This window comes from Mauremys reevesii, linkage group 2 (assembly GCF_016161935.1).
Source record: "Mauremys reevesii isolate NIE-2019 linkage group 2, ASM1616193v1, whole genome shotgun sequence".
NCBI lineage: Eukaryota > Metazoa > Chordata > Testudines > Geoemydidae > Mauremys > Mauremys reevesii.
In genome coordinates, this window is record NC_052624.1 from 118,479,186 (window position 1) to 118,495,105 (window position 15,920).

At 45.2% G+C, this 15,920-nt stretch overlaps 1 protein-coding gene across 2 annotated transcripts in view; it reads right to left on the bottom strand.

Annotated features, from left to right (window-relative positions):
- The window catches only part of GABBR2 (gamma-aminobutyric acid type B receptor subunit 2), a 900,562-nt gene that overhangs the window by 504,476 nt on the left and 380,166 nt on the right, over positions 1-15,920 (bottom strand). For both annotated transcript variants that reach the window (XM_039527208.1, XM_039527207.1), the window contains exon 4: positions 12,242-12,343. In XM_039527208.1, the coding sequence (XP_039383142.1) occupies positions 12,242-12,343 (102 nt within the window). The remainder of the gene's footprint in view (positions 1-12,241; positions 12,344-15,920) is intronic.

A 15,920-nucleotide genomic window follows, 5' to 3' on the forward strand; every position in this document is an offset into this window, starting at 1 on the left:
CTCCACCGCCGGAGGGCGACAACGGGCCAAAACTGGCAGAAGCAGCAGACAACCCTACCCAAGAGGCTCAGCCGGAGCCTGAAATGACACTTTGTGCACCAGCGGGGAGCGGTTCACAGTCAACGGAAACAACCTCATCACCTACATCGCTTCCACAGGAACTGGTGTCTCCCGCCTCAAGGGAACAGTTCCAAGCAGAGCAGGAAGCCGATGACAGCCTCAAGAAAGCATGGGCGGCGGCACGCAGCAACCCACCGCCTCTCAGCTCCACTAACCGATCCCGGTTCGTTGTGGACCAAGGACTTTTATACAAGGAAAGTCTTTATGGTGGACACCAGGAGGGCTGGCATCCTCAAAAACGGTTGCTAGTTCCGACAAAGTACCGGGAAAAGCTCTTAAGCTTAGCCCATGATCATCCCAGTGGCCATGCTGGGGTGAACCGAAGCAAAGACAGGTTGGGAAGGTCCTTCGACTGGGAGGGGATGGGCAAGGACGTTGCCAAGTATGTCCGGTCTTGTGAGGTATGCCAAAAGGTAGGGAAACCTCAAGACCAGGTCAAGGCCCCTCTCCAGCCACTTCCCATAATTGAGGTCCCATTTCAGCGAGTAGCTGTGGATATTATGGGTCCTTTCCCAAAAAAGACCCCCAGAGGAAAGCAGTACATACTGACTTTTGTGGACTTTGCTACCAGATGGCCGGAAGCAGTAGCTCTAGGCAACACCAGGGCTAACACTGTGTGCCAGGCCTTAACTGACATTTTTACCAGGGTGGGTTGGCCCTCTGAAATTCTTACAGATTCGGGAACAAATTTCCTATCAGGGACCATGAAAGACCTGTGGGAAACTCATGGGGTGCATCACTTGGTTGCCACCCCGTACCATCACCAAACTAATGGCCTAGTGGAAAGGTTCAATGGAACTTTGGGGGCCATGATCCGCAAATTCGTCAATGAACACTCCAATAATTGGGATCTAGTGTTACAACAGTTGCTGTTTGCCTACAGGGCTGTTCCATATCCCAGTTTAGGATTCTCACCATTCGAGCTGGTGTATGGCCATGAGGTTAAGGGGCCATTACAGCTGGTAAAGCAGCAATGGGAGGGGTTTACACCTCCCCCAGGGACTAACATTCTGGACTTTGTAAACAACCTTCAAAACACCCTCCGAGACTCTTGGGCCCTTGCTCGAGAGAGCTTAAAGGATGCTCAAGCGGAGCAAAAGGTCTGGTATGATAGACACACCAGAGAGCGTTCCTTCAAGGTAGGAGACCAGGTCATGGTCTTGAAGGCGCAACAGGCCCATAAGATGGAAGCGTCCTGGGAAGGACCATACGTGGTCCAGGAGCGCCTGGGAGCTGTTAACTACCTCATAACATTCCCTGATTCCTCTTTAAAGCCTAAAGTGTTTCATGTTAACTCTCTAAAGCCCTTTTATCCCAGAGAATTACAGGTCTGTCACTTTACAGTTCAGGAAGGAGATGACACCGAGTGGCCTGAAGGTGTCTACTACGAAGGTAAAAGAAATGGTGGTGTGGAAGAGGTGACCCTCTCCACAACCCTGCAACGTCTGCAGCGGCAACAGATCAAGGAGCTGTGCACTCACTTCGCGCCCTTGTTCTCAGCCAACCCAGGACGGACTGAGCAAACCTGCCACTCCATTGACACAGGTAATGCTCACCCGATTAGGACCCCACCCTACCGGGTGTCACCTCATGCCAAAGTTGCTATTAAACAGGAGATTGACAACATGTTGGAGATGGGTATCATCCGCCCTTCTACCAGTGCATGGGCATCTCCAGTGGTCCTGGTTCCCAAACCAGATGGGGAAATACGCTTTTGCGTGGACTACCGTAAGCTAAATGCTGTAACTCGTCCAGACAACTATCCAATGCCACGCACTGATGAGCTATTGGAAAAGTTGGGACGTGCCCAGTTCATCTCTACCATTGACTTAACCAAGAGGTACTGGCAAGTACCACTAGATGAACCCGCCAGGGAAAAATCTGCCTTCATCACCCATGCAGGGGTGTATGAATTTAATGTGCTCCCATTCGGACTGCGGAATGCACCTGCCACCTTCCAAAGGCTGGTGGATGGTCTACTAGCGGGATTGGGAGACTGTGCAGTTGCATACCTCGATGATGTGGCCATTTTTTCTGATTCATGGCCCGAACACCTAGAACATTTGAAAATGGTTTTTGAGCGCATCAAGCAGGCAGGACTAACTGTCAAGGCCAAAAAGTGTCAAATAGGCCAAAACAGAGTGACTTACCTAGGACACCAGGTGGGTCAAGGAACCATCAACCCCCTACAGGCCAAGGTGGAGGCTATACAACAGTGGCCTGTCCCAAGGTCAAAGAAGCAGGTCCAATCCTTCTTAGGTTTGGCCGGATATTACAGGCGATTTGTACCACACTACAGCCAAATCGCTGCCCCACTAACTGATCTGACCAGGAAAACCCAGCCAAATGCAGTTAAGTGGACTGATGAGTGTCAGAAAGCCTTTACCCAGCTTAAGGCGATGCTCATGTCGGACCCTGTATTAAGGGCCCCAGACTTTGACAAACCCTTCCTAGTTACCACCGATGCATCTGAACGTGGGGTAGGAGCGGTACTAATGCAGGAAGGACCGGATCACAACTTCCATCCTGTCGTGTTTCTCAGCAAGAAACTGTCTGAGAGGGAAAGCCACTGGTCCATCAGTGAAAAAGAATGTTACGCCATTGTGTATGCCTTGGAAAAGCTACGCCCATACGTTTGGGGCCGGCAGTTCCAGCTACAAACTGACCATGCTGCGCTAAAGTGGCTGCACACCAACAAGGGAAACAACAAGAAACTTCTCCGCTGGAGCTTAGCTCTCCAAGACTTTGACTTTGACATTCAGCACATTTCAGGAGCTTCCAACAAAGTTGCTGATGCACTCTCTCGTGAAAGTTTCCCAGAATCAAGTGGCTAAAAACTGTTCTTAATATGTTTTCATGCTTAGTAGTCGATGTAATAGTGCATGTGTTTTATTACTCTGGTTGTTTTACAGTTCTAGGAGGAAATCGCCGCCAGTGGATCCCACTGTGACGATTTGGGGGGCGTGTCATGAATAGTTAGTAAAGGGTTAAAGCATAGTACCTGGTGGGCACCTGACCTGAGGACCAATCAGGGAAGAGAATTTGAAACTCCTAGGAGGGACTTTTCCTCTGTTTGGGGGTCTTTGTCTTTAGCCGTCTGGAGTTACAAGAGTCCAGATGTTTTAATCAAGTCTACAAGTTTCCACCTTTCTGAACTAATTTCTTCTAGTCAAGATAGTGAGTATTAGAAAGATACTTTGTGTCCTCACCTAATAATCCTATGCTTGCAATTCTGTGTGTTTGTTATTGATTATTCTTAATTCTGCTGTTTGGTTGTACTGAGAAAGAGAGAGGATTCTCTCCAGAACTTAGCAAGGTTATACCCTATGAGTGTCCAGCTTGGGCTCATAGAGATTCTGTATTTTCTTGTTTTCCTTTTAATAAATTCTTTCTATAAAGACTTGATTAAATCCCTTCTACTGTGGATAGGGGGAGGGGCGAAGACACTCTCTCGGTGGTGAGACAGGCTTATCTCCGGGCAGAGAAGGGAGGGGGGAGATAGTTCCTCCTGGGTTTGATTCAAACAGTTGAATCAGGTATCTCTTTCCAGTGGCTAGGAGAGAGAGAGGGGGGGAGGTTTCCCTCCGATGAGTGGATCTGTATTTCCCCAGGGAACGTCTCTGGAAAGGGGAGTGGGAGGGGGAATATAGGGGTGTCTCGGCCCACGTAATTGACCGAGTGGTGGCAGCCTGAAGGAGACCTACCCTAAGGATTTTGGGGTGGGGGAAGACATGCTGGTCCTCACTTTGAAACCCCCCAGCTTCAAGTGAGGGTAGACCCATGACAACTTCTTATCTCAACTTTACAATTAATATTAGTGGAAGACATGTCTCATTGTTGAAATTGCTCTGGGAATCTCTTCCTTGGAATATGTGTCCAATCTAACAGTAGATTAGTTAGTGAGAGGGCAAAACAAAGCATACGTTGATAACATGAGGAAGGCCTCACTTGGTCATAAGCAGCTGGAGATAATCAGGTGTTAGGACCCTATAGAGATGCAGAGTTCTTCTGCTGATTTTCTAAGGGTATAGCTACACTGCAGTTAGAAACCCATGGCTAGCCCATGTGTAAGAGGGTGGGGACCTCCTCCCAGGTCCCACTGTCCATTGTTTACCCCCTCTTTTTGCCCAGTTGGCAACACTTGGGGAGCTCACTGAGGCAACTGCCCACAGATAAAGCATCTGCTCCTCCTCTTCCCTTTCCCTTGCAAGGGAGGAAGATCTGGCTGGAACAAGGTTCTGTCTCTCAGACAGCCACTGGATATTCAGCTTTATGGGCTTAGTCTCTCAAAGTCTATTGCCCCTTCAGTGGGTTTACCTTCTACCCCAATTCCTTGGGTGTATTGCTTTGCTGTCTGTCAGGGTGGTTTCAGGAGCAGTATGTCTCTTGGCTGTCTCCTCCTTGGCTGGCCTACCTCTGTTACCAGCAGTCTCTGGGTGGAGCAACCTTCTTCCTGTTCATCTCCCTTCCTGTGGTAAGTTTCCTCTTTTAAGCTGCTGGTCCTTCAAGGTGAACAAGCCTTGCAAGTGTTCCTCATTGGAACCCAGAAGAGTTCATTAGTCTCTTCCATACCAGTGTGAGGGCACGTCCCTTCACATACCCCACCCCTTAAGACGGCCATTTGGGTTTGAGTTGTCTCCATTCCTCATCTCTGATGAAAAGAAATTGGCATGGTCCTTTCCTGCCCTGGGTTGTATTCGGTAACTACTTGTAGAGCAAGGTACCATATTATATGGGGGTTCATATCCCCCATGGTCTGGATCCAGTGTAAGGGTGTGTGATCAGTGATAAGAGAGAAGGGGCGACACAACAGGTAATACCTGAGGATGTCTATTTGGTAGTTAATGCCTCCTTTTCAATAATTATGAGTTTTCCCTAGGGAATACCTACCTACTTAGGTGTACAGCTGGCTGTTCTCCTCTGAATTTTTGTGAGAGGACGATGCTGAGACTGATATCTGAGGCATCTATGTGTAGTATGAATTCCCAAGAAATCAGAGCAGAATGGCATGGGAGCCCGGCATAGTTGTGTTTTCAGTTTCTGAATGCTTCCTCCCGCTTTCCATCTTAGGGTTTGACTTTTATGAGATTTGTAAGGGGGGCCTTCACTGAAGTGAAGCTGTGGATAAACCTCCAGTAATATCCTGCCAGGTCAAGAAAAAGTCTCACTTGCCTTTATCTGGGGGACGGGGCATACTGGGAGGGCCTGCACCTTGTCGACCACTGGCTTAATAAAGCTATCTCCTACACAGTACCCCAAATAAGTTACTTCACCCACAGCCAACTTACATTTCTCCAGGTTGGCCTTAAGTCCTGCTGCCTGTAGGGCTTTTAACACTACCCTTAAATGCTGCAGGTGGTCCTCTGAGATGGGACTGTAGATGATAATGTCATCAGTGTAGGCTGGTGTGTATCGATGATGGGGGTTGAAGAGCTTATTCATAAGCCATTAGAAGGCAGTGGCAGCCTCATGGAGGCCAAAAGGCATGGTCTTAAATTGGAAGTGCCCAAAGTGGTGGAGAAAGCAGTTTTCTCTTGCGAGGAAGGGGATAAGGGGATCTGCCAATAACCTTTTTCAGATCAACAGTGCTTAAGTGCTTCATCGGTCCCAGCTGTTCTAGTAACTCGTCCACCCTTGTCATTGGGTAGATGTCAATTTTATGATGACATTGACTTTTCTGAAGTCAATGGAGAACCGAACTGTACCATATGGTTTGGGAATAAGAACTACGGGCTCCTCCATTCACTTCTGGATTCTATAATCACCCCCATCTCCAGCATCACTCGGACTGTATCCCACATCCTTTGTGGCAATGGTCTAGGGTTCTCTCAGACTACCTGGCTTAGGGTAGTCTCCAGATGATGATGGACCAACCACATTCTCCCTGGGCAGTTGGAAAACTGCAAAGTCCCCAATTAGTTGGAGGAGTTGTTTACTTTGTGCAGAGAAGAATCCTTCCCCCCTCCCCCAATATGGTTGCTGGAGCTTTGCCGCTGGGGAACTGGAACCCCAATTCTGGTTCTGCTGGAAAAGGAGTTATCAGCAGGGCCTCCCGCACCATCCAAAGTTTGAGAAGGTTCACATGTTTCCTTTCTCTTCCTGGGTAGCCTTATCTCATAGTACACAGGCCCTACCTGCCTGACACCACTTTGAACAAATCCTGCCATCAGGTGAAGGCAGTAGAAGAAGAACACTGTCACCTGGCTGAACAGTCCATAGTCATGCCCCTTTACTATAATTTTGTTCCTGAGTGTGTTGGGCCTTCCTCAAATTCTCCCTAATGAACACTCCTATGTTTTTGAGTTGCTCCCTTAAACTGTAAGATATATTGGTTCATGCTTAAGAACCTGATATCTTGTTCTTCCTACCTTTCTCATAGCAAGTCCAGGATGCCCTGCGGTTGGTGACCATAGAGAAACTCAAATGAGGAGAACCCTGTTGAGGCTTGTGGGACCTCTCTTATAGCAAATAGGAGTAGTGGAAATAGCCAGTCCCACTGCTTAGGGTCATCACTGACAAAGTGCTTCAACATCCCCTTTAGGGTCTTATTAAACCTCTCTAATAGACCATCAGTCTGTGAGTTCTACACTGAGGTCTTTGGGGACTTGACCTTCAAAAGGGAGCATAATTCCCATATCAGTTGGGAAGCAAAGTTATTACCTTGGTCTGTTAATATTTTGCAGGGAAACCCTACGCATGAGAAGAGCTTCAAGAGCTCTGGAACTATAGCTGTCACTTTCAGGGAGCAAAGAGGAACAGCCTAAGGATACCTGCTTGCATAGTCAATAATCACTAGCATGTACTGATGCCCCACTGCAGTCTTTTCTAGGGTTCCCACCATGTCCACTCCTATCCTTTCAAATAGAGTATCACAGCGCCAGACTGGCTCCAGGGTTTTTGCTGCCCCAAGCGGCAAAAAAAAAAAAAAAAAAGCCACGATCAGGAGCAGCTCCACCGCGCCACTTTCTTCTTCAGCGGCAATTCGGTGGCAGATCCTTCCCTCCAAGAGGGACCGAGGGACCCACCGCCGAATTGCCACCGAAGAGCCTGATGTGCCGCCCCTTCCCCTTGGCTGCCCCAAGCACCTGATTGCTGAGCTGGTGCCTGGAGCCGGCCCTGCACAGGGCATGGCTTCTCTCCCCCTTATCCCTGCAGAAGCTGCATGGACTCCAATGGTTGTGCCTTCACCGTACGCTTTTATTTTAAGTTCCTTCCACCATTTCTACAACAAACCCTGTTCAGCAGTCTATTTACAATACCAACAGTGCTTTTTGGCCCTCTCCCCAGGACCTGAGGTGAACAGAGATCTCCATCCCTTGAGGCCTCCATGTAACTGGCCTCAACTAGCCTGGTCCCCTCTCCCTCCTCCTTGGGACTTCCTTCCTGCCTCTTTATCAACCTTGGGCTGATGGGCTAATTGGCTTCTTATTCCATCCAACCAGCCAGCCTGATTGTCTGATTACTTCCATCAGCTTTCTCAAGGAGAACTAATTAACATCTGAGTGATCAGCGTGCCAGCTCACCTGTTCACACCCTGCACTTTTTCACAGGGGGTCTCAGTCAAGGGCAGAAGGACCAAGGTTGCTGGCTAGTTGACACTCTGAGAGGAGGAACAGTGTTCTCTCACTTCATGGTGTATGCCTGGCCAGTAGAATTGGGCTAATATCTGAGCCAATGTCTTCTCTCTCCCCAGGTGTCCCACACATGGGATATCATGCACCAGCTGCAACACAGTCCAGCAGTGCTGGCATGGTACCAGCAGCCAGGCCATCACCACCACAGCTTGCTGATTCTTCTCAATTCGGTACAAGCACTCCTCCCTGAGTGCAAAGTGCAGGTACCATTTGCCTCCCTGAGACTCTGTTACTTCTCCATCTATGGGGGCCAGTTGCTCAGATACATGGCTTAACAAAGGGTCATTCTTCTCTCCTAGCACTAAATTCCCTCTCCATAGGAGGGCTTCCAGGTCCTGATAGTATGCCTCTTCTTTCTCTGTGTGGATCTACAGAGGGTTGAATGGGATGTTCCTTCCCTGGAGTGGTTGGCTTACCAAGCTCTCGGGAGTTGGTGTCACCAACTGGCCTCTGTTCTCACTTGCGGCCTGAGCCTGGATATTAATGACTCGCAAGGTAAGCCAACTTTTCTGTATGGGCTGCCACTGTCAGTTGTAACCTCTGGCTCGGGTAGGTCTTGACATCACTATGGATACATTGAAGGTGGAATGTGGTCTTGGGAGTGATGTCACTTCATACCATGTAGGGCTGGACCACTATCTGGCTTCAGCCGGAGTCCAAGAGTCCTTGAACCAGGTTCCCTTGGACCATCACAAGTACCATCAACTTGGGGGGAGGGAGGGTCATGCCCAAGTTTCTGACATCCAGTCCTGGATGTGCTCACATTCCATCAGTGGGCCTCCCTCTTTATGTGCCCTGTCTCCCCACAAGAATAGCGTGTTAATGGGCTGGAGTTGCTGGCCTCTTTCTTAGGTTGGGGGAAGCTTGTCTGTGGGCTCTGGCCAGACCTTGGACTGTACCCCCGCTTCAGTTGTCTGGGGTGCCCAGTGGTCCCAGTGGTGGTGTTGCATTGATGCTCAGCCTCCTTGTCCCCAAAGGGCTGCCTTGGGCCTAAGGAATGGCTGACCCCCTCGGAGAAACTGCTATTGATTTGGCTCACCTCTCACCCCTGTGTACCTTGGCCTGCTGATGTCCAGGGTTATTCTGCCTTTAATGACTCTTCAGCTTCCACAAAATCATCCATTAACCTGATTACTTCTCATAGCATCCCAGGGCAATGCCGTAGTACCCACTCCCTACCTCGGCCACTTGAGTTCTTTCAGTCATTGTGGTTGTTATGTGTCATTCCATATTCTTTATGAAAATATGCTTATGGTATGAATATGACATAACTGAGATGTACTTTATGCAAGATGGCTCATGTGAGATATCATTAGAGAGGTTTGATTTACTGAATGTGATTATCTAATCTGTATGCCTGTATCATTTCTGTATCTGAAGTTAGGATTATTGACTATGTATCTGTATTTCAACTATGCTACTTGGGGTGACACCCACTGCTAACACTTCAGGTACAAGAACGGAAAAGCCAGACAGGGCGGATGGCCCATCTGCGAGGACAATGGACTGTGAAAAGCTTGGCCTTTCTGCGGACGCTCCATACTACCACTGACTCATGAACGCTGTGATCCTACAGAGTCAGGTGGTCTTGTTACCTGATACTAAAACATTACCTGGGACTTCTTGTAACTTTCCACTGTAAGGGAAGGTTTTTTTTTTCACATTTGGGAAACAAAGGATTCCCATCTTATGTAAATCCTATTTAAGGGTGGGGAGGAAGGCAAACAGGACTCCTCTCCATGGCCTGTCTGCCCAAGAAGAAAGACTGCAAAAGGGAAGGCAAGGGGGAGTCCAGACTAAGACAGGGCTCCAGTCTGAAAAGGAATAGAACGGGAACTCTAAACCACAGAAACTTTGAAAACTGCCTGCAACAATATCTAGGGTGAGGAATACTATTTGTAAACAATTTCTTTAGTGAAACTAGCTTAGTTTGCATGTTTGATTTCATTTGCTTAGTAATCTGCTTTGTTCTGTTTGTTACCCCTTTTACCACTTAAAATCTGCCTTTTATAGTTGTGTTTATTACTGAACCCAGTTACTGGAATTTTTCTCCACATTGAGGGAGGGGGAGAATTTCATAATATATCTTTGGATCAGCACTCCAAGGGAGGTGGACATCTGAGCATGGGAGCAAGTCCCTGAAGTTGAGTCTTCCCAGAACTGATCTGCAGCTGGGTGTTGCCATGCCTGTGTTTGTGTTAGAGGAGGTTTTAAGAGCCTAGCTCAGCAAGACAGGTTAAAGGGGGCCCATGCTGGCAGAACAGGTAGACTCAGTGGTATCTCAGCACATCAGGTGGCTTCCCAAGGGGCCTAACCCGTCACAGTGCTAACATTCGGGGTCATCCCCGAATGGGGTATCTCTTGGCCCTAAACCACTGGCTGTGGGTCTCTTCCAAAATATCCAAATAATTCAAGATAGCGGACTTTTCATTTGCTTGTAATCCCTTGCCTGCTCTGTGTCCAGTTTACAGTAGGTAGCCTGTGCCTGACCAATCAGGTATGGGATTAGGATAAGAGCCCATTGTTCTTGGAGTGACTGGGCTGTCAGTGCTACCCTCTCAAATGTGACTAAAAAGGCTGTAGGGTCATCTTCTGGTCCCATTTGGTGAGCTTCACTGGTAAAGGCAGAGGGACCCCTTAAGTGGAAGAATGACCCCACCCCATTCCTCCCTGCAGGCATAGGACCAGTACTATTTGCTGTAGCATTTCCTTTTGGAACTCCTGCTGCTGGATCATCAGGGTACTTCTATACAAAGTGAGGCAGCCCACAGCAGCAAGTCTCAGTGCCCAGCCTAAAGAACATGGGGCTTGCACTATTGCACTAAAAGTAGCTGACAGTTGTTGTGGCTGGGGCTGGAGCTCAGGCTCTGAAGCCAGGCTTGAAGGCTTGCTGTGTAGACAGACCCATAGTGTCAGGTACTAGAACCCTGTCTAGAAATGCAGACCTATTTTGACAACTGTCGTTAGCCAGTCATCTTAGGGAGATGAGGGAGATGAAATTCAAGGCAAGGACATAGAAAGCTGTCTTGGGAGATCCATAGGAACAGCTAAATACAGGAGGAAGATTAGCACTTATGGATTTATGTTTTGTTGCTAAGAATAAAGGGAAACCCTCTGAAAAAGGTTAAGGTTTGGATGCTGACCCTGCATGTGCTGTGTTGAGAGCCAATTAAATATTGTTTGTTAATGGGATAAAAACAAGATGTCAAGAGAACTCTGAGATTGTATAGTTATGCACTCAAAGAAATGACAAAGTTAGGGTTACACAAAAACATAAACTCTGCCCCTCATGCCTAGTTTATAATAAAGCCTTTAGTTATATGATCTTTGGCTATTTGCTGTTTAAGGGCTCGATCCTGTACCAATTAAATCAAGGGGAGTTCTTCCACAAACTTAAATGGGTGTAGGACTGAGTCTTACCTCTTGGGCCTCCCTAGCCCCTTTTCTGTTGGCTTCAGCAAGCCTCATTCCTGCAAAGACTTGCATATATACTTAACTGTAAGCATGTGAATAGTCTTGTTGAGTTTGTTGGGACTACTTGTATGCTAAAAAGGATGTGTTTAAGTGTTTGCAAGACTGGACCCTAGGCCTGGGTTTCCATTTCCTGAAGCATATGTGTTTGGCATGAATAACAGCTTAATCCTTGCTATTTAACAATAGTGGATAAGTGTGTGTAGGCGTGGGCATGGGGATGGGTGGGGGAAAGAGTTCCTTGTAGTTCTTGTTTTTGGGTATTCATGTTTTCTATGACTATGCTATTGTTGGCTCTGCATTTATGTGACTGTTTTAATTTTGTAACAAAATGTAAAGGGAATTAAAAACAAGCAAAACAGTTTCTATTACATATTCATTGTAATACTCTGCAGGCTTTTAATTATTTATTTACACTCAGTTACCATGTATCTAAGAAATCACTGTAATAAAATAAATCAGAATGATAAATAATTTCAATATCAAATTTATCCTTGAATAATTTGTTTTCTAGGAAACAGAAAATATAATTACTAACAAAGAACTCAGTCCAAAACCAACTGAAATCAATAGAAACATTTAGACTATATTCACTGAATGATTTGGACATAAAGTCCTTTTAAAATAAACCACTATTGGGTACAGGTAAGTATACATCATCTAGATTTAGGTTCCCAGTGTAAGTATTTAATATTAAATTATATATTTGAATGGTTTAATAGGTAGCAACTTCTATAAGCCTACTTACTTATTTATGTGTTTAAATTAGGCACAACATGAACATTAAGTATGTAAAAGATTTCACTGACTGGGAACATGACTTGGCCTCAAAATGCCACTTGTTAGAACTATTAGGTCTTTTGGCAAATATAACTTTTAAATGAATCCTGCTTTATCAGTTTTCTTGAAGGAAAAAAATGTAAATAAACCAATTAAATGTTATGACAGATTCATTGCTGATACCTTTTCACTCTTCTTCCTGATTACCCGGTCTACATTACAGCAATTGCACATACCTTGAGCTTTTTGACATTGATACAGGGATCATTGGAGAAACTCTCAGTATCTGAAATTTCGATGTCTTCACCATACAGAACACTGGTCAGATCGTTCCTCACCTGTCACAGAATGAGAAAAAGGTAAAACGAATAAAGGAACCCACAGAGGAGGGAGCAAATGGACTCTCTTGGATCACCATAAGAAGATTCAAACACATAAAGGGTGATATGTATACCAATTTTCTTTTTTCCCTCTAGAATGTGACTGTCGCAGTTCAGGGCAACTGCACCTGTATTTCCCTCCTCATAGTCCAGCAAGGGCACCCACTCTCAGGCCTCCAGCTTCCCTGCCATCACCTGTATTGGCAGACACCTGTGCCTCTTTCCCTCCTAAATGGGGCTTTTCCATACTGCACACTTCCCTGCCTACACTGTGAATTCCCCAGCAAGACAAACTTTCTAAAGACTATAAACCGTGTTTATAGTCTTTGAGGAGAAGACAAAGCAGTCCTGTTTAGAAAGTTTGTCTTGCTGGGGAATTCACAGTGTAGGCAGGGAAGTGTGCAGTATGGAAAAGCCCCATTTAGAATGAAAGCATTGCAGAGAAAACATATCGGAAACAATAAAAGAACCTATACGGATGCTAAAAAATTACCAGAGATCACCTCAACCCCAGCAAGGACTCTGGCGGGAGATCGGTCCTTGAAACCCCACCAAGAAGTTTTTCTGTGATCACAAATTCGTAAGAGCTCTCATTCAGAACAAGGACCCCCATGAATTTGTGAGCCACTGCTTTATCCAGTTTGGGCCCTGGATCTTGTCCTCTTGTAACAGGTGATCAGCAGACAATGGGTTTCTCCTCAGAATGTAGCTACAAAGTTTGGGTCCAGAGGTGAGAAGTTGCCATACCCTCCTCTCAACTATTTCCTGGGAAACCTAGTCAACTAAAGGTTAATTCTTATCTGGATATTGTTTAAAAGAGTCTTTTGAAGCTCAGAAAACTTACCAGCATTTACATTAGCCTTGTCTCCTCCCTAGCGATGTTTCATACAACCCCACAATAATCCATAAAAATTTACATTTTAATACAGTGAACCCCTAAGATGCTGAAACTTAATTCAATAAGGTTTAATTTAATTCAATGAGGTTTGTCCAGGATATTACAGGAAATTGCCATATCTGTCACAGTGACCACAGTGTTATATATATATATATATATATATATATATATATATATATATATATATATATATATTGCTCAGAATAAAGCTATGAATCTACAGTTTTATATATATATATATATATATATTTATATATATATAACTGTAGATTCATAGCTTTATTCTGAGCAATAAAATATAAATATATATATATATATATATATATATATATATATATATATATATATATATATATATATATATATATATATAACACTGTGGTCACTGTGACAGATATGGCAATTTCCTGTAATATCCTGGACAAACCTCATTGAATTAAATTAAACCTTATTGAATTAAGTTTCAGCATATATATATATATATATATATATATATATATATATATATATATAAAACTGTAGATTCATAGCTTTATTCTGAGCAATAAAATGATCATGGCCAACTTCCTACTTTGCATAATGATAGCTGACTGATTATTAACAGCAGTGAAATTTGACAAGAATTCATAGGGCTACATTCTCTCCTGCAGCCAAAGATTCACTTGATGCCAGAGAGTGGTGGGTGGCAGTAACATCAGGGAACCAGTTATGGCTCCTTGACTCTAAGAGTTGGTCTACACGAGCCTCAACCCCAACATGAGTTAAAGCACCCTAATTCATGCTAGTGGAGGACTGGCCTAGCATACTGGAGTTCTGCAGGGCACGAAAGGGGCCAGGTGCCCTGCAGTATGCCTCCTATGCTAGGAAAGAAGATGACGTGGTTAGCACAGGAGCTGGGTCCACCAGCTTTACACCTACCAGCTGAGAGTTCTCTGATCAGGAGAACTCTCAGCTGTCTAGTTATGGGGGGAGGGATAGCTCAGTGGTTTGAGTATTGGCCTGCTAAACCCAGCATTGTGAGTTCAATCCTTGAGGGGGCCCTTTAGGTATTTGGGGATTTAGTTAGGGCTCACTCCTGCATTGAGCAGGGGGTTGAACTAGATGATCTTCTCAGGTCTCTTCCAACCCTGATATTCTATGATTCTAGAGCAAAAGAAATCTCACTAACCTACACAACCACCAGTAACTAATGTAGTCAAGCTGAACTAGTAGTAGCTGAGTTCTTGCATCTGGAAACAATCAAAAAGAGAGCCATAATACTGTCACAGTGGGTCATTTTGCTAGGTTTGTCCAAGCCTATCCTACCAGTACCCAGTCAAGCAAGACTGTGGCAGACAAGATCTTTGGTGACTTTGTTTAAGCATTAACATCTTTGGCAGTGTATTTAGTTATATATCTTTTCATATCAAGTGACATGCTGGTCAAAGCATTTACCTGCACATTAGAGTTTTCCAGACAATATGTAACTCTGGAGTTCAAGTTAGCTAATTTTGCAACCCACCGGTCTGCTGTGGTATTGAATCTTGAAGAGGTAAAAACATTGGTTTACAGGTTATTACTATAAACCTTCAGAGGTAGTCACAAAATATGTTGGTTTCAGACTGTTTCATAGCTAGAAACCCCAGCTTCTGTGAGTGAAGGTGATAATTCTTCTTGGCTGTAATGTTCTTGACACATAACCAATGACTCATATTTATTTTTTTGATGTTGGTATAGGACTGCACCTACTCCCTTACTGAAAGCATCCACAGGGGTCAAAGGGTAAAGTAAAATCAGGGTATGCTGTTATTGATAGCTGTACCAGGCAGTCAATCAGTTGGTTTAAAACATTTAATGTTGCTCAGTCCATTTAACCAGCTAATTGGAGGGTATTTGTCCCAGACACCTTTCCTTTTCCTTTGTGTCTTCTTCTGCTGCTTATGTGTCCACTTTTCAGGTGCTTTTTGTCAGATCCCAATGGAACAGACAAAAAGTCATACACTGGGTTTGTTCTAGAGATGTCTTGAACATACCTCTGATAGTAGGTACAAAACCACAGATGCTTAGGAAGTTCCCCTATTGTAGGGTATGTACAACTACTTTGACCACTGAATCCATCTTATAACTTTCAGTGTACACCACCATTCCCATATAATATACCTTACTCTTAAAGAGGTTAGATTTAGATGCCTTCAGCTTAATTCCATGTTTTTGTAACCATTGCGCTCCTTACATTTTTACTGTTTTTCAAATGTGCCACTGCACACAAAGATATGTGCCTCACCCCTAATCTTAGCAAGGTACTCTTTCCTACACCTCTGGAAGTCAGCAGTTAGTTTTGTTAAGTCAACTGGAATGCTACCAATTCATACAGACCTTAAGGTCTTATGAAGGACTGTGAGGTAATAACTTTGTTTAACCATGTGATGGGGTGTTTGCCTCAGGGAAGGGGTTAAAATCAGCCGAGGGAGGCAGTGCATGGAGCAGCCAGGGAGAGAAAGACTGCAAAGAGCAGCCAATCAGGGCCCAATGGTCTCACATAAAAGGCAGCTGCAGGGCAGAGCAGGGTCAGTTGCTGTAGGAAGCCCAAGGAGAGAGGACTGTGTTCCTAGCAGGCTGCAGGAAGGTATCACCTTGGCCAGAGTGGTTGCTGACAGG